This window comes from Peromyscus californicus, unplaced genomic scaffold (assembly GCF_007827085.1).
Source record: "Peromyscus californicus insignis strain IS unplaced genomic scaffold, ASM782708v3 Scaffold_10__1_contigs__length_136768540, whole genome shotgun sequence".
NCBI classification, from domain to species: Eukaryota; Metazoa; Chordata; class Mammalia; order Rodentia; family Cricetidae; genus Peromyscus; species Peromyscus californicus.
Window position 1 is genome coordinate 87,244,512 of NW_026294391.1, and position 23,514 is coordinate 87,268,025.

General features: G+C 36.7%; 1 protein-coding gene across 1 annotated transcript in view; it reads left to right on the forward strand.

Annotated features, from left to right (window-relative positions):
- Il1rapl2 (interleukin 1 receptor accessory protein like 2) overlaps positions 1 to 23,514 on the forward strand; it is a 1,222,115-nt gene that overhangs the window by 64,199 nt on the left and 1,134,402 nt on the right. Inside the window, exon 2 of the mRNA XM_052736534.1 lies at positions 15,276 to 15,376. Within this exon, the coding sequence (XP_052592494.1) occupies positions 15,295 to 15,376 (82 nt within the window). The 5' untranslated portion in view covers positions 15,276 to 15,294. The remainder of the gene's footprint in view (positions 1 to 15,275; positions 15,377 to 23,514) is intronic.

The following is a 23,514-nucleotide window of genomic DNA, read 5'->3' on the forward strand; positions in this document are numbered from 1 at the left end:
ATTTTGAACATTAAGGGTTCATCTTTTCCTAAATAAATCATATTGTAGATATTGCATATATATATGTCACTCTTTTACCTTATTTATTTATTATTATGTTATGAACATTCTCCATATTGTTAAAATTTTACACACCTATCAATTATTAAATAATATTCCACCATATGGATATACCATAACTTAGATAATGTATTAGTGCATACTAATTTCATTACTTTTTTATTATTTTGTTCAGATACACTAGGTTACAGCTACACCTCTCTTGGTCATGAGCCTCCAAATACACTATATTCTACCACAGACATATGTGCAAATTCATGTTTATCGTTGCTCTATTCATAATAGCAAGGAAATAGAACCAGCATGTATGCTCACCAACAGAAAAACAGATAGACACAATAGAATTTTATTGAGATGTTAGAAGATTTTCAGGAAAATGGATGGAACATGAAAAGATTATATTAAGTGAATTGGCCTAGTCTCAGAAAGACAAAAATCCCTTGTTTTCTTTCATTTGAGGATTCTAACTTATAATATTTAAATAAGGGATTGTAGTTGTTCATATAGACCACAAAACTGCAAAGGAGACCAGGAGAAGGAAACTAGTGGTGTTGAGAAAGTGTGTGTGGAAGAGGGTCAAAAGCTCACATATGGCCAATTATATTCAGCTTAAGAAATTTTTAACATACTGTAAAACCTCATTTGGCTGGAATGTAGAAAGGAGAAAGTATAAGGATTAATGGTATTAGAAAAAAAAATGGTATCATGGTAAACTGCAAAAGTTCTGTTAAGCTACTCCTGCTAGATTCCTGTTGAAAAAGTTAAATGAAGTAATATAGAAAATTGAAGTTCCAGGAAAGGCGCAAAGCTACACAGAGAAACCCTGTCTTGAAAAACCAAAAAAAAAAAAAAAAAAAAAAAAAAAAAAAGAAAAAGAAAAAGAAAAAGAATAAAAAAAGAAAAAGAAAATTGAAGTTCAAGTGTATTAGATATAGTCAAATAGCTCAGTCTAAAATGAAGTAAATAAAAAGTGGTTGCTAAAAGTTAATGGTGACCTTAACAGAGCTTCATGATCAAATTTTCCTTCCTTAAAATGCCAGTTCTCCTTTGTCCAAAATAAACTTGATAACTATTTTGATATAGAATGGAAAAGTCACAAGGTGGTAACTTCCCACAAGATTTATAAACATGTGATATTGTGTCCCCCAACATATTGTGCACCTTAATAAACTTATCTGGGGTCAGAGAACAGAACAGCCACTTGATAGACATAGAGGCCAGAAAATGGTGGCACACTGCCTTTAATCCTAGCACTCCAGAGGGAGAGATCCATCTGGATCTCTGTGAGTTCAAAGCCACACTGGAAACTGCCAGGCATGGTGACACACGCCTTTAATCCAGGAAGTGATGGCAGGAAGCAGAAAGGTATGTAAGGCGTGAAAACCAGGAACTAGAATCTGTTACGCTTTTAAGCTTTTGTGAAGTAGTTCAACTGAGATCCATTCGGATGAGGACTCAGAGGCTTCCAGTTTGAGATCAGCTGAGGAATTGGCAAGGTGAGGTTAGCTGTGGCTGGTTCTGTTTCTCTGATCTTTCAGCGTTGACCCCAATATCTGGCTCCCAGGTTTGTGTTTATTAATAAGACCTTTAAAGATTCGTACTACACTTATGTCTTCTTCAATTATTTCTAAGTAAAGCTCCAGTAATGTTTACTTCTTCATCTCTAGTATCCTTATACTATAGTTCAATTATGCTCTTTTCTTTTTAATCATTCCCTTTATTTTGAGTCCTTTCATCATTTAAAGTTTGTTTAAATCTCTTATTCACCAAAGGAAAAATTATATTATTATCATTATTATTTCTCAAAACCCATAATGTCCCCAGTCTAATCATAAGCAGAACAATAGTTTATTTTTTAAAAGACTATTTTCTCTGAGCCCATGCTTCATGTATGTCCCATCTCCCTTTCCTAGCAGCCAGTCTTTGTGTGGTCTCTGATTTTCCCATTTCCTTCTGTTCCATTTAATAAACTCTCTTTCTAAACTTGCTGTTCTACTTACCTATTTTGAAAAATTTCTCCTGCCTAAAGTCTTTTTCTCTGGGGAATATGAAGGATAATTTTGAGTCTTGATTCCCCAATATTTTTTAGCATAGTTGTTATTTTTAAGGTATATGAATGATTCTTTGGCTTCCCTTCTCAAACAGATGATGATATTTAATAGGAAATAACAAAACCACAGGTTCAGGGCAAAATTTTCTTTGTTCAATATTCAAGAATAATTGGTCTTCTACTTGCTGTGTTCTGTGGTACTGGGAATAAACAACAACAACAAAAAACCAATAATCTTTGCCCTTGAAATACAGGCATACCCCGTAGGCCTTGTGGGCTAAGTTCCAGATGACTAGAACAAAGCGATTATCAAAAGAAAATGAATAGCATACTTTCTCCCCAGTGTTTATAAATTTTATTTTTACAGTGTCCAGAATGGTAATACATTTTTAAAAAGTCAACTTAAATACCTTAATTAAAAGTATTTTTATGCTATGAAACACCAACAATTATCTGCACCATCAGCAAGTCATAAGCCTTAACCTGGTGAAGTATCTTGCTTTGATGCTAATGGACACTGCCTGATGGTAGCAGTTACTGTAAGTTGGAGTGGCATATGGCCATTTCTTAAAATAAGACCACAGTGAAGTTTCCTACATCAATTGATTCATCGCCTTTGAAAGATTTTTCTCTAGTTTGTCATGCTGTTTGACAGCACTTTACCAACAGTAGAACTTCTTTCAAAACTGAATCTTTTCAAGCCCTGCCACTGCCTTCTCCACTACGTTTGTAAAATACTATAAATCTGTTGTTGTCATTTCTACCATGTTCACACTGTATGTACCAGGAGTAGAAACCACATCTAAAAGAAACAGCAACAGCTCTTAACTTTTCTTTTTTTTTTCTTTTTTTTTTTATTGAGATATGATTTCTCTGTGAAGTTTTGGTGCCTGTCCGAGTGCTAGGATTAAAGGCGTGCGCCACTGCCGCCAGGCTGAGCTCTTAACTTTTTACCCTGAGATTTGTAGCAATTCAATCACATCTTTAGGTTCCACTTACAATTCTAGCTCTTTTTTCTTCCAAAGCTGTAGTTACTTCATACATCAAATGACTGAATGCCTCAGTTATCCATGAAGGGTGGAATCAACTTGTCTAAAACTCCTTCAAAGTGAAGACCATTTAACCTACTTCTATTTTGGCCTCTTTCCTTGGGTCACTGATGTTTATAATGGTACCTAAAAAGAATAGATCTTCTCCAGGAGATATACACTTTTTGTTTTTCTGGATCCTTCAGAGCATCACTATCTATTGAAGTTTTAGTCTTACCATCTATGCTCTACAGTCTTTGATCCAAGAGCTGTATGTTAATGTGGTGGTAGGCACAAGAACAATTTTAACACCATTGCATATCTTCCTTGGAGCTCTTAGGTGACCAGTTGATTTGGCCATTAACAGTAAAATTTTGAAAGATTGTCTTTGTTTTTCCTAGCAGTAGATCTTAACAGTGACATTAAACTATTCACTAAAACACATTACAAACAGATATGATATTATCCTGGCTTTTATAAGCCATGTAGAATTCTTCGGGACCTAAGGAATTTGCTAATGGTAAATTAACCCTGGCTTCTATTTAGACTTGTTGGCTACATTAGCTCCTAACAGGAAAATCAAACTGACCTCTGAAGACTTGAAACCATATGTTGATGTCCTCTCATAGCTATCATTAGTTGTCAACCTGATATACTTGGAAGGAAGAAACCATGATTGAGAAATTGTCTCCGCCAGGCAGTGGTGGCACACGCCTTTAATCCCAGCACTTGGGAGGCAGAGTCAGGAGGATCTCTGTGAGTTCAAGGCCAGCCTGGTTTACAGAGTGAGATCTAGGACAGGCACCAAACTGCACAGAGAAACCCTGTCTCGGAGAGAGAGAGAGGGAGAGAGAGAGAGAGAGAGAGAGAGAGAGAGAGAGAGAGAGAGAGAGAGAGAGAGAGAGAGAGAGAGAGAGAGAGAGAAATTGCCTCCATTGGATTGGCCTGTGGGCATGTCTAATGGGTATTTTCTTAATTGCAAATTGATGCAGGAGTGCCAAGCCCACTGTGGGCAGGGCTTTCCCTAAGCAGGTGGGCCTGGGCAGTCTAGGAAAAGTATGTGAGCAAGCCAGAGGAAGCAAGCCAGTAAACAGCATTCTTCCATGATCTCTGCTTCAATATGCACCTCCAGCTCCTGTCCTGGGTTCCATTGAAGATGGACTGTATGTATGGCAAATAAGCCCTCCCCTTTCTGAAGTTTGGTCAGTGTTTTATCACAACAACAGAAACAAACAACAACAAAACAAATAAATGAAAACACAAAGGTAAGGCACCACATAGCAAAGTCCTTCATGGCATCTTCTCCTGATAAAAGGTTGTTTAATGTACATTGAAAAGCTGTTCAGTGTAGTCTCCTCCACCCATAGTCCTGGCTGGAGCTTTTGCTTCTGTGTAATTGGCCGCAGCCTCTGCACCAGCTCTACTTACTTTACCTTGCCATTTAATGTCACGTGGACAATTTCTTCACTCAAACCTTAAGAACTAGTCTCTGTGAGCTTCAGCCTTTTGGTCTGCAGCTCCCTCATTTCTTGCAGCTTTTGTAGAATTGAAGAAGAGGAGCCCCATTCCAAATCAGACATTGGCCTATAGGAATGGTGTGGCTGTCTGGTCTCCTTTCCAGATCATAAAACTCTGTATTTCAGCAAGAAGACTTTTTTACCATCATATCATTCATGGAATTCACTGGCATAACATGTTCAGTCTTCTTCAAGAACTTTTCCTTTGTATTCATAATCTGCCTAGTTGGTGTAAGAATGTCTAGCTTTTTTATTTAAAGAGAGAGACTTGGGACTCTTTCTTTGAATTTCATTATGAGAGGCCACTGTGGGATTATTATCTGGCCTATTTTCAATATAGTTGTGTCTCAAGGAATAAGGAGGCCCTAGGAAAGAAATGGAAGAATGAGTGCTCTGTGTAGCAGCCAGAAAATTGGTCAATTAACTTTATTCTGTGGCCACAGTTCATGGCACCCCACAAAAATTACATTGTCATCACAGATCACTAATAACAAATCACTGTAACTGACATAACAAGAGTGAAATACTATGAGAATAGCTAAAATGTGACACAGAGGCACAGCATTAGCACATATTGTTAGGGAAATGGCATGGATGGACTTGGAATTGATTGATATAGACTTACCACAGACTCGTAACTCATAAAGATTGCAGTGTCTGAGAAATACAAAGTAGAGTGCAATCAAATGATATGTGCCTGGCTAGTAGATTGAAATGGTTATATTGAATCTAGACTATGTCATATTATAGTTTCTTTGCATTTTGTATTCTCTGTGAAGATAGTTATTTGCTCCTCTAGGCATCACATTAATTTGCCAAAGTTAACATGCCCAAAAAGTGTAATATTCCCCTTAAGATAAGATTACAGCATTTTAATTGTCTCAAGATAATTTAAGGATAATTTAAATTATGATGTTGTCACAATCCCAAAATTTCAGTGTTTTACAGTAGTTTTATTTCTTAGTTATGTAGTATGGTGACCAGAAGCTCTGCTCAGTAACTAGTCATTATACAACCCAGGGTGATAGAGAAACCACCATGTAAAACATTACCAGTAACAGTTGCATGGAGATATCAGTGCAAGATATCACAATGACAAGTGGTGTGGCCTGAAAGTGCTACACAACTGTGAGCAAGAACCTTTACTCACAGGTAGTTGGCGAGAGCCAGTTGCATGACCCCACCATTCATAATGAAGCAATAAAGTACAATAAGTGCCTAAAGTCAAAGAGCCATAAATATTTGGAGAGCAGCTTAGCAATAGTGGATACATAGCCTGAGCTGGCCATGTCCTATGATCAGATGGTTACTACCCAATTGTCATTGTTGTAAGAGAGACTTCACCCAGTAACTGATGGAAACAAATGGACAGACCCACAGCCAAACATTAGGCTAAGATTGGGGAATCCTACGAAGATAGGGAGAAAGGATTGTAGGAGCCAGGCATCAAGGACATCACAAGAAAACCCACAGAAACAACTAGTCTGGGCTCATAGGAACTCAGAGTCTAAACCAACAACCAGGGGGCCTGCATGGGACTGACCTAGGCCCTCTCCATGTATGTTAGGGTTGTATAGATTGGTCTACTTGTAGGACTCCTAACATTAGGAGCATGGGCTGTTCCTAACGCTTTGTCTGGCTCTTTGGAACCTATTCCTCATACTGGATTGCCTTGCCCAACCTTAATACAATGGGAGGTGTTTAGTTTTACTGCAACTTGATATGCCATGCTTTGTTGATATCAACCCATGGGAGACCTGCCCCTTTCTGACAGAAAAGGAAGAGTGGGTTGAGATGGGCCAGAGGGAAATGGAAATAGGGAATGGGAGGAGAGGAAGGAGGGGAAACTGTGGTCAGGATGCAAAATAAATAAACTAATTGACAAAAACATTTAAAGTACAGAATTAATAGTACTATGTTGAGTACTGAATAAAATGTAGAATTTGCCCCTCAACATTGTATTGTATCTCCTCCCTTACCTAAAGTTACAGTGTTGAATATCAAATATTTGGCAATAAAATTTTATACAAACTTATTTTGGATCATCTTTTTTATATATCTTATAGATTTATTTATTTCTATGGATACTTTAACCTCAGTCTCACCATTGCCTATATAGAATTCATCAATATGGATATATTCTTTTCAGTGCCATGAAAAACATGTTTAGTTTGTTCCTAGATTTTTATTGCACGTGTACTGATCCTTCTCATGCATGTATTTCTATGTACATACATTTGAAGTTCTTTAGTAGGTTCTGAGAAAAGAAACTTCTAAGTACTTTTTAGAGTGTACCAAATATTACCTCATTGCCTTCCAAAATGCTGTATAATAATATCATAATTAGTATATAAAATTGTAAGCTACATATTTGGAAGAATATTGATACTATTTTGATTGAGCAAATTGTTGGACAGTGAAGGATTTAGATAATACAACAAATTGATGATTCACTTTTTGTCTAAATAGCATGTTAGACCCTTTGCCCACTACTTTTCAGTTTGAAGATGGGAACAACTCTAAAATATTACTAATCCCTTTCATGTGCAGCACTTTTGGTTATATATTAATTGACAGACACAATTACCTGGCTACATCTAGCTGAAAAGGAGTGTTAGGAAAGTGAAATTTTCATTTTTTGAGGACTATGCTTAAAGTTAAAACCTGAGACTTGTAATCACCATTGTTTGAAAAGAAGAAATTCTATGCCATACGTGTTGACTTATTAGCATTTTGTCCCTGAGTGTGTATTCATCTCTTTGTGCTATCTGTGTCCCTTTTGCTCTCTCTCAGCAGTTACTGTTTCCTTCTCTTAACTTTGTCATGTTTGTGCCGTATGCCAACATTTTGGACCTTTACTTTTATTAGTTTTTTCCCTCTTTCTCTCTTGTAAGTTATATATATATATATATATATATATATATATATATATGTATATATATAATATATATAATATATATATATTTTTTCTCTTCTTTATATGTATATTTTTTCCCATATGTGTCTTATCTCTTTTTATTCCTGTCACTTTGTTTTCCTAAATTTGTATTTCTGGCTCTGCGTGATCTAGTCTCCATGTCTCTTTTTACCTCCATTTCCCACAACTAGAGCTATCAACAGAGTCAGCTGTCACCTCATGCAGCTGTTTTCACTTGATAGAAAGTGCTTGAGGATAGGAGAGATAGAGATAGAGAGAATAAACATTTTCATGATTGGTTGAAAGTTGAATTAGATAAATATTGTGGTCTTGTTGTCAGTTTAAGTCATATTGAGAACCAACTTTGCTTCCTATAAATGGCATTTTATGAATATTGCTGCATCTTTGATTTCTGATTAGATATGACCTTCTTTCTGTGGTCATTAGATTTCATTCTAGCTAACAACAGAATTAGAAGATGTCAAGGGATTGAGATAACAAGTTTTTAAAATTATTTAACTGCTTTGTGTATCTGTATATATGTAGGTGTGATCCATATTTATGAATAGATGATGGAAAAATACTGTGATAACTCCAAAATTCCCCTGATAGTAATAATATTATGAGAATTCATATGTGTTCTCTGTAACTAGATGATGTTTTCAGTCTACGTATATCCATAAATTAAGCTTCCTCTAGTTCCAGAAGTACAATGTGAGCACAAACTACAAACCAATGCGTCTGGCACTTTGAGGAAGAGAAGAAAGTGTGGAAGACAATTTGCAAACTATACCCAAATGTCACCTGAGAATAACATCATCATTGCAATCATCTGTCAAAAGATTTAGTTCAATTACATTTTAAAGACTCTCTAGTCAAGAGAGTACTACTTATATCAGAAATAGGTACTCCAAAGAAAGGAATAATAATGGATTCATTAGCCATTGTCCTATCATCTTCCTCCTTTATAATTCTGCACATGGCCTTTGGTGGCTGGGGTTGTGTGCCAACCCTAGGGAATCAATAAACACAAAGGTCTCTGGGGTAATATGAACTACAGGAGTAAGAACTATTGCATATTTATGACAATGGTAAGGAGAACAGACTATTTTGGGGGGAAAGGTAATTTCTAAATAATTGAATAGCAGCAAAAGTGCCATCATAGTAGGTATTATGCATGCTCCTATACACTTTCTTCACACAACAGTAAGCTGGTTGTAAAATCACCAAGAGGAAAGTTATAATGCAATAAACCTAAGATTTCCATGGTAAAGCTCGAACTGCTTCTGACACTTTTATTATTTAAACAGATATGTGGAACCGTATGTTTGGAACCCACTGGTCAGTCCTAAGACATTCCTTGATCAATGATGATATTTCAGGCTGACTGCTGCTGCAGATGAACACTGCTAGAAGATTGATTACACTGGCCTTTCTCTTTGACTGTTTGAATTGGCAGTTTGGCAGATTTCCTCTTCCAATGGGAAATCTGAATCACCCGTTGAACATGCTGCAAACTACTTGGCTTACTTTCTTTTCCCTTACCATTTAGCATATATAGACTGATCTTCACTGTCTTTCACTTGACTATTGTATTGCTCATGCATCTCTACAGAGGGGTTGTACCTCCTTAATGCTCAGGAGAAAAAGTTTATTATCTTATGATTTGGTTTAGCATTGCAAGTCTACAAAAAATAATTTATTACTCATTAAAACATCTTGCTATGATCATACAAACTCAAAGTCAAAAGCACTTTTCTGTAATTTTTTCTAATGTCATGATTTTGGATAAGTCACAACTGTAGCCAGAAGGTTTCTTTGGTCCTGTCCAACCCTGCATTCCAGCAGCAGCTTATAAAATAATCACTGAGAGGCTTAATGTTATTTTCAAACTATATGGCCTATGGCAGGCTTCTTGCTAGCTAGCTGTTTCATTTTAAATTAACCCATTTCTATTAATCTATGTTTTTCTACATGGCTATGGCATTACTGGTCTGCTGTCATCTTGCTTCTCCTTTGGTGGCAGCTGGCATCTCCCCAGTCTCCACCTTTCTCTTTCCTGTCTTACTCCTTGGATTTTCTGCCTGTCTCTAAGTCAAGGCAGCTTATTTATTAACCAATGGGAACAACATATATTCACAGCATACAGAAAGATATCCCCCAGCACTTCCCCTTTTTCTATCTAATCAAAGAGGAAGGTTTTAGCTTTAATACAGTAAAATTATATATAGCAAACAGTTATCAAGCAAGAATTACACTTATAATATCTAGTCTATTTGTATTTGGCAAAATTAAAGAAAATATTTTATCACCTATCCTATATTTGTGAGTCTAAAGTTTCTTGTTTAATTTACCTTTTATCATAACCAAGGGAAATTATAATTATAACTATCTAGTCTTCAACTACATCAAAGACCTCAGAAGGATATATTACCTAAGTAAATAGGAAGAACATTGTAAGCAGCCTCTAAAAATCTAGAATGACAGAGACATTGAAGCTGACTCCTTTTGCGTACAGCAATAGAAGTCCAAGTGGGTTTCAAGGCAGCTACCTAGTTTGATATCAGTTCAAGATGGGGATCCTGAGAGCACCACAACCCATGAGGGGAAAAGAAGCTAAACAGATTCCAGCCCACGTTTTGGGGAGACTCTGGCTGCAAGCAGCTTGGGCCTGAGCTGGGGCCTGCAAGGCCATGGGCAAGTGGCTTTTTTGTGAATTTGTGCCACAAATGTTATGTTACCAGATGAACATGAATTGTTAAATGGTCTTATTAATAAAAAATCCAGAGCCAGATATTGGGGTAAAAGCTAAAAGAGCAGAGAGGCAGAGCAGCCAGCCACTAGTTCTTACCCCTATGAAATCCTCCACCAAAAGAGAGTGAGCTCCTCTCTCCAGCCTACCTTATCACACAATTGTTGTTTTCTTCAAAAGTAAAATCATGATAATAATGCCCCAGTGAATTTTTGAAAGGTCACAGCTTACCAAAAGCTCTTGACACAGGGTTGTCAAATATATGTAATAGGTATATATGTCCAGTTTTCTAATCCTCATTGATCTTAAATAAGAGGTCAAAGGAAAGTGAATGTATGAAATTGTAACCAGAGGTGGAGCTTTCTGTCCCATATGCCCAATTACACCTGGTGGTTGCTTCCTAAATTATCACTCAGAGGCTTATAAATTCATTATAAATGCTTTGGCTGATGGCTCAGGCTTATTACTAACTAGCTCTTACATTTAAATTAACCCATATTTCTTATCTGCGCTTTTCCGTGTGGTTTGTGGCTTGTTACCTCATTTTCTATATGTCTTGCTTCCTTAGCAGCTGGCTGACATCTCTCTTGACTCCACCCTTCTTCATTTCCATCTTCAGTTTAAATGTAATGCCTAACCTTATTCTGTCTCACCATTGGCCAAACAGCTTTATTATCAACTAATGAGAACAACACATATCCACAGCATACAGGATCCCACAGGATGAAATAATTATGGGATTAACTTATTCTATTCCAGTGATGATTTAACTACTTAAAGTCATATATTAAATATTTTCTTTCACCAAGAATAGAGAAAGATTAATTATAAAAGGTAGAAATATTTCTAGGCTGTTTTTAAAAAACTATTGGACATAGTCTACATATTTTGGGAATTTAAGAACATGACCATTTGGTGAATGGATTCTTAAAGATCCTTCTCAATAATCATGTGGTTCACTAATTATAAGATATCAAAATAATTAAACAGTCCTTTCTGGGAAAGTTAATGTAACTTTCAGAAAGAAACAGTGAAGATACAATTATAGTTATAATAGCTTGGGAGTGGGATAGTATGGGTAAATCCTAAAAATTTAAGCAGCATGATTAAATTGGTAAAGCAAAAAATAAAACTGAGCACTGCAGGAGGAGTTAAATAGGACATGAGGGGTTACAGAAGTTTTAAATAGGAAGGTAAGGCAGAGGAGCTAGAGTAGGCATGATATCCAGGGTAGGTTTGAAATGCTAAAGATAATATCTTCTTCTGAGCTGGAAATTTTGTTGTCATGATCTATGCAGAATGAAGTATATATTGAACACTTAAAAGTCTTTTCTGAATGTTTGTTTGGATTCTTCAAAAGGGGGACACTTAAGACAAGGGTTAAGTGGCTGCATGGGAGTGGAGCATCAGGGGAAGGCACACACCAAGAACTGAGTTGCCACTTCTTAATGGAACACACCAAAGGGTGAGAGAGTTGAACTTACAACTCTTATAAGTAGTTAAGAAGTGGGGGGTGGGGTGGGGGGGCAGAGCGGGAGGAGGGATGAAAGTGGGATCTGTGGTTAATATGTAAAATGAATAAAAAAATTAAATAAAATGAGTCACTCATTATACATTACTAATAGAGTATTTACATTTTACCTCCTATGCTGGTCATGCTGTGTTTACAGCAGAAAACCCAATGGCAGAAAAAAACTAGGAAAACTTATGCAGAGTAATATTAGAGGGGGGCAAGAGGGTATTTATAGGGCATTAGCAGTGTTCATGGAAATAGGAAATATGCTATATAGATCATATGTGGAGAATCATGTTTTAGATAAAAGATGTTTTATTTTAAACAAATAATGTCTTTAAAGGCTCTATTCATTTGAAATCTTGAACATTTAATATCATATCTACATAGGATTTGTGTTATACTTGTTAAAGTTTTACTGATCACCAGTTATATGTCAAGCTCTATCTTAAGGGCTGAAGATGCAATAGATAATGACTAAGTGGCTTCCTTTTTGAAGGCTACATTATAATGGGCAAGAAGTAGACAAAGACAAGAAAATGAGTAAATGTAACTGAATCATTAAATGTTTCAATTTATTAGATTATAAACATGAACGATTATTACTTCCTCATTAGCCACTTGCTATTCTTTATTCTACATATCTTTACCCTCTGGGAGATGAAACTATTGATAAATATGTCAGTCTAATTCTGTAACATTTCAAGATGTTGGATAAGCTTTTCACTCTGGGGCCTTTGTCTCTATTAGCTCCAAACCACTATCTGATAGCAATATAATCCCATTTATCACCACCAGAGTGAACATATGATTCTAGTATTTAGGAATTTGTGGAGGTGTATGGTATTTCCTTCCTCTTCTGGGTAACCTTTGTCTCTTTTTTGATGTTGTCTTGGAAAGGGAGTGTCTGGGAAAGAGCAATGGGGAAAAAGAGGCATTTGTTATGGTATCTCTTCCCTTTGATTGGCCATAATTGCTTTTCTGGCTGTCTTTAGGCAGACAGTTGCTGTGATAGCTTCGTGATGAGAGGCTTCTCCAAATATCTCTACTGAGCATTGGAATGCCAGACTGTGATCTGGTACCATCCTATTACTTCCTTTCCTGTCCTCTGGCTTTTGGCAAGAGTAGTCTATTTATTGACTCCAACTTGGACATTTAGATGCAAATTTTGTCTTCTCTGTGTTAGGAGTAGGCAAGAAGTAGTTTAGTCCCCTTGTCATCTGGCAGTTTCCAGCACACTGTATTTCCCAGGGTTCTTTATCCCTGTAGCATGGTTGCAGAAATCTGGAATGTACAATAATAAGGATGGGGTGATCTCTTGTCCTCATGCAAAGCTTACCAACTCCTTCTCCTTATCAGGTCTCTGTAACACGAATCTTAAAAGGTCTTATTAATAGAAAACCCGGAGCCAGATATTGGGGTGAAAGCTTAAAGATCAGAGAAACAGAACAAGCCAACCATGCTCTTACCTCTACAAAATCCTCAGCCTCAAGAGAATGAGTTCCTGTTTCCTCATGCCTTATATATCTTTTTCTGCCCAGACATCACTTCCTGGGATTAAAGTCATGTGTGCTTCCCAGTACTGGGAATAAAGGTGTGTGACACCACTGCCTGGCTCTGTTTCCAGTGTGGCCTTGAACTCACAGAGATCCAGATGGATCTCTGCCTCACGAGTGATAGGATTAAGGGTGTGTGCCACCACTGTCTGGCCTCTATGTCTAATCTAGTGACTGGCTCTGTCCTCTGACCCTCAAGGCAAGCTTTATTAGGGTACACAATATATCACCACAGGTCTTTTTGTTTATTGGTGAGTCAAGAGCATTATAATAAGAAGGTAGCTATGTTGGTTTGCTGAGCTAGTGGCCATACTTGGGGCATTTTCTGAATTTTCTATATCAAATGGATTTTTTTTTTTGGTTTTTTCGAGACAGGGTTTCTCTGTGTAGCTTTGTGCCTTTCCTGGGACTCACTTGGTAGCCCAGGTTGGCCTCGAACTCACAGAGATCCACCTGGCTCTGCCTCCCGAGTGCTGGGATTAAAGGCGTGCGCCACCACCGCCCGGCCCTCAAATGGATTTTTTAAATGAATTCAGGAAATATAGAATCTCACCCAGTACTTGATATCACTCTGATACTTTCATAATCTGGTAATTTTGGTTCCTAAAGTACAGATCACTTATAAAAAAAATCTTTAAACAATATTCTGCATCATTAAATGTTACCCAACCTTCATACCTTATCACCCATGGTTTTTCCATTCTTTATCCTGATGATCACTGTGCTTTCACCTTTCCAACCTTCTTTGCCATCATCTATCCTGGGTTGATGATAAACCCTGTGTGACACACTGCCTCTCATCTTCTGATGCTTCAAAATCAACTGAAAAGTTTTAGCTCACTTGGGGCAAAACCATAAAATGGTTTATTTTTTTACAAAATGACTCTTGATGGTGCTGGAGAGAACTCTGTTTCTCTGTTAAGGACAGTACTCCCTTCCAAGTTCACCTCTTTGTTTATTTGTTTGTTTTCATTTATAAACCCTTTCATTCCAAATGCTTAAGAATTTGTGCTATTCATTTTTGAATGTGGGTATCATCGCTGTGTAAAATGTCATCCTGCCATATAGATAAACAAAAGAGCTGTATGTTCTGATGATTCTAATGAAGAAGGTCAACAGTCATAGAGGGCATGACACTCTGGAGCCTGAAGTATGAAGAACTCTAGTGAGACCCATTCTTGGGTAGGGGACATAAAGAAAAAAACAAAGGAGAAAAAAGAGTAAGCAAGAAAATCAGAGTTAAAATTGGTTAGGCTGGTGAAGTCTGTGAGTCTGACACCTGTAGGATATTTGGAAATTATCTTCATGAAGATGAGGGAGAAGTTGCTTGGGATGAAGACTAAATGCAAATGACATGAAGAATAAATGGTCTTAAATAACCCATATACAAATGAGATGATCCTAGCAATTGCATCAGTACCATAAAAAAGAATAATGCTATGAAGTAAGACCAAAGAAATAATCAAGAAGCCTATTTTCATGTCCTTGAAAGCCAAAAGGACAGAATTCAGTTTTCACTTTGCATCTAGTTGAAGTCATTGAAAAGTTTTACACTGGGAGGTGTAACATGATTTAACTCTGTGCTTTCAAATGTTCTTCCATTTCCATAAAAATAAAGCCTGGAGTCAGTAGATTATCACTTTTGCACTGGGTCTTTGAAAAACAGACTAGAAATTTGGGTATCTCTTATCTGAAATGCTTGGAACCAATATTTTTTCATATTAAGGACTTTTAGATTTTTAGAATCCTTTTATAGATTTTACCAGTTGAATGGTATTCTAGAAGATTTTGGATTAGGACATCAATTTATAGATGTGGTTTCATTGAGGCAAACGTGTGTGTATGTGGTTCAAACTTCATTTTCTTTTGTTTTGTGTTACAGCTGCCAAAGAACGTGAACAATGAAGCTGCCACTTCTTCTGGCCCTGGTGGTCTGTTCTGCAGTCAGTACAAATTTGAAGATGGTATCAAAAAGAAATTCTGGTAAGTTGCTGTCAACTACCTGCTACAAGGTCAAAATGTGTGGTTTATTTTATTTTATTTTATTTTGTGAACATTCATAGGACACCTATGTCTTTAACTAGGAATGTCTTTAGATTGAAGTGCTTGCATTCTAGCTCTCCTGGAAAGCAGCCAAAATAAAAATGAATTTTGTTGCCTACCACTGAGAAAATGTTGGGAAACCAGTGGAATTTTGTTAAAATTCAATGACCAGTGTTCTCTCAGTGGACAACAAAATATGAAAGGGCTATTTAGAGTTGGTTACATTTGCTGGGGAGTAACCAACTGGGAGCAAACATTTATAAATCAGAAGAGAAGAAATCTTTAAAAAAAATACGTGTCCTTTTGCCTCCTAATTCAATGTATAACAATATACTTTAAAGCAACGCTTTTGAAAAATATCAGTGAGCTTTAGCTCTCCATATCTGTACAGAACCCCTAATAGGAAGACATTTAAAACATTCAGTTTCAAATTATAGTAGTTAATTTCCTGAAGAGAAAATTTCTTGAGTAGAAGCACCTATTCCTAAACATGGCTGCCTGGCAGCCAATCATGCTTATACTAAGAGATTATCTGTCCTCAGTAGATATTTCAATCAAAACATAATCATTGTTTAATAACACACGGAGATGTGTCTTTCAGTTTTGATTACACATCCTAGTTATAATTACAAAGCATGAAGGAGGGTTTAACAGTTGATTTTCTGAATATAATCATTCCACTACAGCATTGAACAATGCATTATTATATCAAAACAAACGACTAAGTCAGAGTTTCGCACTGACTTCTAATTCCATTTTTTTCCATTAAATTCATGTACTTTACTATCACTATCTAAAATCACAGCAATGAAGTGCACACTAACTTTTCAAAACAGTATTTCCTGTTTGGGCTCAAGGTTTAGTTTTTATTTTCTGTGGTTAAAATTTACTTGATAATTAAAAGAACTAACAGAGTTCTTCTGTTAATAGCATATTAATAAGTTTTCAAAAATATTGGATAGAGGCATAAAATAAAAGAACAATACTGAAGTCTGAATAATTCTGGAAAGGTAATGATACGGTACCACACTGATGTGTCTTCCTCTTATAGACTCGTGTTTTTAAATAACATTAGAATAATTAGTATCTCTTTTATGCTGTATTTGTGTGTAAGGTTTTATCTATCATCTGTCTAACTTGGCACATCATTTATGGCTACCTTTCCTTCCTTCACTTTTCAAGTCACATTTTCACTTTCAATCTTGGTTCAGATTGATTGTTGCTGAAATAAAACACTTGGAGAGATTACTTACTAGCAAATGTAACCTGTTGGACCAGATCCTATTTTCCTCAGTCATTTATATCATAATGTCACATATCTTTCAGGCATAGCACAGCCTGAAAGAGGAAAAATGAGTTAAATGTTTTAAAAGCCATCTCTACATGGTGATAGCTTAATTCAAGTAAAACCCACAATAAAAGCAAAACAGACAAAATAAGGTGTTAACATTTTGGTTTCTTTATTCATGAATAGACAGACTATTTGGCTTATATACATAGAGAAGGTTATTAATATACAGGTGGCACTCACAGATCAACTTCTTAATGTTTTGCTTCTTTGTTTCCACTTGTTCAGTATGAGGTTATTTGTGGTTTCCTGGGAATCTTAGCTTTCTTTACTCAGTGAGGTCAAGTGCAATTGTCTTTATTAAAGAAACATTATACAGGAAGTTATTTACTTAAGGTGAGGCACTTGGGTTTTTTAGTGCTCTCAATCTCTTGTTCCCCTATCATGTTGCTGCTTCCTTTGGCACAGTGACAATGATGGTACCGGAGAAAAACTTCCTGTAGGTCTGGACAGAGGGAGTGTTTTGAATGTGCAGTATGTTAATTCGTCTTCCATCTTCCTGCTTCTGTTTATGGTGCATAGAGAGCAGACAGGAGAGTCTGATAGGTGAATGTTGGCTTGTGCTTGTCTGTACAGTTTTTGTTGATATATTTATGGTTTAATTTCATAATATAGTAAAATTGGGTGTAAAATGGATGAGGAATGCTAAGTGGTCCACAGGTGATAAAAATGGGGGAGCACCTCTCACTCTTCCCTTCTGTTCAAATTTGCCCATCAAAATCTTCCATTGCGTCAGTACACATCTGTTATTATTATTACTATTATTATTATTTTACATAGGAAATATGTTTTCACTCTAAATTTAATAGCTGAATTTGAGTTGCTTTATCTTTGAAGAATGCTTCATAAATATTTAGCACTCAGCTTTGCTTCATGTAGTTTATGGTGTCCTTTGCTTTTGTTAATTAAACTGATCCAGGTTCAAGCATACATGGTTTCTCTTTGTAGAGTTGCCAAGGAAACCCAGCTTCTATTTTCTTCTCATTTGCCTTCTCTGTAGTTGAAAACAGTAGAATGGTTATGTCCTCTATTCACTGGCATTTGTGACTGTTTAGCTCCTGATGTGAAGCTCTAATGATTTCTGTGTAGTTCATTCTAGACATGGATCCCTCTCACTTACAACCTTACAGTTCTTGTGCCATGGGTGTCTCTTATGCACCAGACAGAAGACCAAGGATAAAACTTTCTACTTCTGTCCTTGCCCAATGAGGAGAAGTGACTTAACAGTTGAAAGTTCTTTTTTTAATGTTTTGTTTTGCAGTGCTGGGGATTGAATCCAAGGCCTCATGCACATTTGGCAAGCACTCCATGATTGAACTAGTTGTAAAAATAAAAATCTACTCCCAGAACATACAGGAGCAAATTCCATTGTTTTGGATGATTTTAGGAAAAAAACAAAACAAAACAAAACAAAACAAAACCAACAGCCCAGACTGTGTTTCTGTGTCATAGTGCGCATGCCCAACTTGCACAGAAAAAAACAGGACTGGAGCTGGTTGATCAAATATATGTGTGCTACCTTTTCCACACTATATTTGTGATGTCAATCTACATTGTTTTCTAAATCTAGGATATTGATAAGGTCATTTGGAATGTATATTCTATTAAAATCAGTTTACTTTACTTAAAGCCTTATGGCAAGACATTGGCAAATATCTTGACAACAGTGAATGGCAAAAATGCCTATTTCTTTTTCCAGTAGAGGACACATGAACCTAAAACTAAGTTTTAGTAGTATTCATTGGAGAAATTATTCTCCCTCAAAAATAGGTCACTCAAAATCATCTTTGCTGGATTTTAGAGCTTGATAGGTGACGTTTTCAGAGTACGCGTGGATGTTACCATTTGGCACGTGAGGCTTTCCCCTTACATTGTCTTGGATTTTTGATGCTGCCCTTGTTGCTGCTTCTGTTGCTGCTGTACAAAACTGCAAGCTGTGCTGTGCAGTTGTTGGTATTCATTTCTTCCAGCATGGATGTCCAGATCAGAGGACAAAACATCAGTGTTACAGGACTGGGTGTTTAAGTTTGTACCCAAACTGGGTCATCATGCAGTCAGTTCATCCGTAGGATGACCATAGTAATCAACTTTTATGTGTTCTGCAATCGGGAATAAAATTGTAAAGCTACCAAAATACTTGTAGTTTCTAGCAGTGAGGAGGATATGAAGACCTACTGGAACACATCAGGTACATGCAGATATATTTTTGGATGGACATATATGGAACCATTTAACCCTATGTAATAAGGAATTTACTATATTTGAGATTTATTTATTTATGAAATTTTCTGGTTGTTGATGACTAGATAGCTGTTTGTTTTCACTAGAAATACACAACCTTTAAGATCCCCAATTAGGTAAGTAAAAGCAAACAATAAAGGCAGAAATAGAGGTTAAATGAACTAACATAAGCCAGAGAGTTTCTTAAATCCCTTCCAAGTGTAAACTGTAGAAGAAAATTTCTCTGGTCCTGCCTTGCCCAGCAGTCTGGATGAATCTCTCTCACCCTCTGTCCCACAGCCACGTACAAAATAATCACTGAGAGGCTTAATATTAATTACAAACTGTATGGCCTATGGCTCAAGCTTCTTGCTAGCTCTTTCATCTTAAATTAACCCATTTCTATAAATCTATATGTTGCCATGTAGCCATGGCATTACTGGCCTGTTGACATCTTGTTGCTCCTTCAGCATTGAGCTTGTGTCTCTCCTGACTCCGCCCTTCTTCATCTTATCTTCAGTTTAAATGTACCACCTAACCTTATCCTGCCCTGCCATAGGCCAATGCAGCTTTATTTGTTACCCAATGGGAGCCACACACATATTCATAGTTGTTGTTCAAATTCTAATAGGTCTTTTTAATAAAAAAAAAAAACCCTGGAGCTAGATATTGGTGTAAATGCTGAAAGATCAGAGAGACAAAGGAACAAAATCCTCAGCCTGGAAAGGCTTTCTAGCTGAAAGGCCTCTAGCCTAAAGGGACGCTTCTGCCAAAAAGTCTTTAGTTCCTGTCTCCTCATGCCTTATATACCTTTCTCTGCCCAGCCAGGTCATTTCCTGTGTCAACCTTCCTAGTGCTGGGATTAAAGGCGTGTGACTCCAAGTACTGAGATTAAAGGTGTGCACCACCATTGTCTGGCTCTGTTTCTCTCCTAGACTGAGTCAATCACATGTAGTCCAGGGTAGCTTTGAACTCAAAGATATCCAGACAGATCTCTGCCTCCTGAGTGCTAGGATTAAAGGTGTGTGCCACCAATGCCTGGTCTCTGTTTAATCTAGTGCCTTGTTCTGTTCTCTGATCTTCAGGCAACGTTTAATAGGGTACACAATCTATCACCACACACAGCATATAGAAAGACATCCCACACAGTAAACAAAGTAACCTTTCTTGTGAATCATATGGTTATGTAATTCTGAATAACATCAAGTATCCTTTCTTTGATTTCTTTGAAAAAAGATGTTTTGTTTCAAACATGCAGGCCAGAAGTAAAGCTAGTTTAAGAATATTTATGCCATGTCACTTAACTGTAGAATATTAGATGACTAGGTAGAATATCAACAATATGCTATTCAATTTTCATTTTATAAACTTATTGTAATGGAAGAAAAATTCCACCCAACCATCTGTGCTTTAATTTAAAGAGACTTTTAATACTTGGTTGAGTACTTTTATTTCTTTAATTCAGGTGAGTTCTCTTCTAGAAATTAGATCTTTGAGGGAAAGAAATGTTGTGTGTAAATGATTGGCTAGGTCACTGGAAATATTGCAGGACAAAGTTTTGAGTGATAGACAAAGTTTAGAGAAAGTTGAGAGTAGACAGAAGATTAGCCATATTAGTCAGAACTTGTGGCCTGGATCACACTCAGTGAAGTGCTTACTGGAGAAGATGAAAGAGAAATAATTTCAGAGTTCTTATTAATTGGGTTTTATATGGCCACAGGCATAATATATTAAAATTAAAATTTCTTACTGAGTATGCAGCATTCTACTAGCCCTAGTGTGTGGGAGGGAGGAAAAAGAATAAAAGCTCACTCAGTCAAAATATTTAATCTTATGGAGATAAATGTATTGTTAATAAAATTATAGTAACCTAATGGAATAATATATAGTTATCAAGATGATATTGATATTTAGAACATATCCATACATTAAAATGTTACTATAAATAATAGTAAGTTATAATGTGGAGCTTAATGGTATTTAAAATGTGAGCTTATGCTGATTAAAATTGAAACAGAATTTCTGATATATTTTCACATTTATAGACAAAGAGTTTTTTTCCTATAAAGACACTTTAATTGTAATTCAAAAATAGCATATCTTAGACCTAGAGAGATGGCTCAGAGGACCGGAGTTCAATTATCAGTACCCACATGGTGGCTCACAGCCATCGGTAACTACTCATATCATGGGGAATCTAGTGCCCTCTTTTGGCCTTGGGCTCTAGTATGCACATAGTACATAAACATACATGCAGACAAAACAACCATATTAACTGAAAAATAAAATGTAGAAAAACAAACTAACAGATCCTGTTAACTGGAAGTAAGTACTCTTATTGAAATATGTCATGTATGAAACTCCTGGAGAAAAATACAAGACAATCTGATTCAATGTGAAACTTGCATAGTGCAGGATTCTAAAGACAGGAGAGTCAAAGAAGGCTAAGGTCAATGGTGGACAGTCTACAGAAGATTAGGAACTTGAGAGCAAGTCTCTACACCCAAGTAGAAACAGAATGGACTAGAGGGAGGCAGGAGGACCATCATGAGAAAAGACATAATGATGTGTGTGGTGTATATGCCTAGGAGAAGTATTGTACTCAGTTTCACATTGTTGGGACAAAATACTTGAGAAAACCACCTTAATGAAGGGTTTATTTTGATTCAGTTTGGAGATATAGTCTATCATAGTGGGGAAGTTATGACATCAGGAGCTTGAGGTAGCTATTCACACTGCATTTGCTGTCAGGAAGCAGAGAGAGAGAATGCTGATACTCAGCTAGCTTTCTCCTTTATATTTAGTCTAGGAACCAACCCATAGAATTGTGCTCATGCCTGCATTTAGGGTGCACCTTTCTATTTCATTTAACTCAGTCTAGAAAATGACACACAAACATGATCAGAGGGTTGTTTCAATGGTGAAGCTCAGTCTCATCAAATTAACAGTCAACATAAACTTTCCCAAATGGTTGGGTACAGCAAGTTAAATGACAGGTGATCCTGGTCATAGAGTGGTACAGATTTTATTTTTTATGGAAGTAATTTTAAATGATGGCATTTGTAATGATTGATAGAGATGACTGTACAGAATAGCTAAATAGGTAAGAAAGAAATCTGAAATGGTGCTCATGCAGGAAACAAGAATTTGACATGGAAGTTTGACTCCAGGAGGACAAGTGCAATTAGTATTTTTTAAATATTTAATCGAGGTTTTATTTGGAAACATTACAAACCTACACAAAAATTAAAATGGCCATACATTCTTTACCCATATTCACTAGATGTTTGATGAGAGGGTTTTTTAAAATTATTAGTTGAGACAAAATTCTGTTTCCATGACTGTTAAGATGAGATATTTTCTCCTTTGTTGTGTTAATAGAATAAATTGCAGTGAACATTTAAAAGATCAAGTCAATCTGCTTTAAAGAAATAAATAGTACAGGCCTCCCAAACATCTTTCATCTTGATATATCATTCATCTGACATTTGCCACAAAATATTTTGCTACTGCTTGCTTAGTTTTGCTGAGTATTCTAGTGCTTTATTCATGAATATGATGTCTTGTAGATGAATTTCTAAATGGTCTTATTAAATAAAAAATACGGAGCCAAATATATGGATGAAAGCCTTAGAGAGATCAGGGAAATAGGGAAAGCCACCAGCCAACCTTACCTTACCAACTCTGCAGCTCCCAAATGCGACTTCCTTACTTCCTGTCTATCCACACACATATGCCTTGCTGTTCTGCCATCTGATTTGCTCTCTGTCCAGCTACCTTACTTCCTCTTCCTATACAGCTCTGTCACTTTCTGTCTGTCTGTACAGACCTCCAGACCTCTATGGTTGGTACTGGGATTAAAGGTGTGTATCACAGTACTTGGCTCTGTTCCATAGTGTGGCCTTGAACACACAGAGATCCTGCCTGCTAAGTGATAGGATTAAGGGAGTGTGCTACTGCTGCTTGACTTCTTTGTTTACTTAAAATGGCTTGCTATTTCCTCTGATCTCCAGGCAAACTTTATTTATTAAAGCACAAATAAAATATCACCACATTTCAGCACAAATAAAATACCACCACAATGTCTAGTTATTTTTTTAGTAGCATTGTCCTCATTAGGTTGTATAAGGATGACACTGGCTTCATAAAATGACTTCAGAAGAGTCCTGCATTCTCTTTATTTATTTATTTATTTATTTATTTATTTATTTATTTATTTATTTATTTTTTATTTTGCAATACAATTCAGTTCTACATATCAGCCATGGATTCCCTTGTTCTCCCCCCTCCCGCCCCCCTCACCTTCTCCCCAGCCCACCCCCCATTCCCACCTCGTCCAGGGCAAAGCCTCCCCCGCGGACTGAGATCAACCTGGTAGACTCAGTCCAGGTAGGTCCAGTCCCCTCCTCCCAGGCCAAGCCAAGGGATCCTGCATAGGCCCCAGGTTTCAAACAGCCAACTCATGCAATGAGCACAGGACCCGGTCCCACTGCCTGGATGCCTCCCAAAC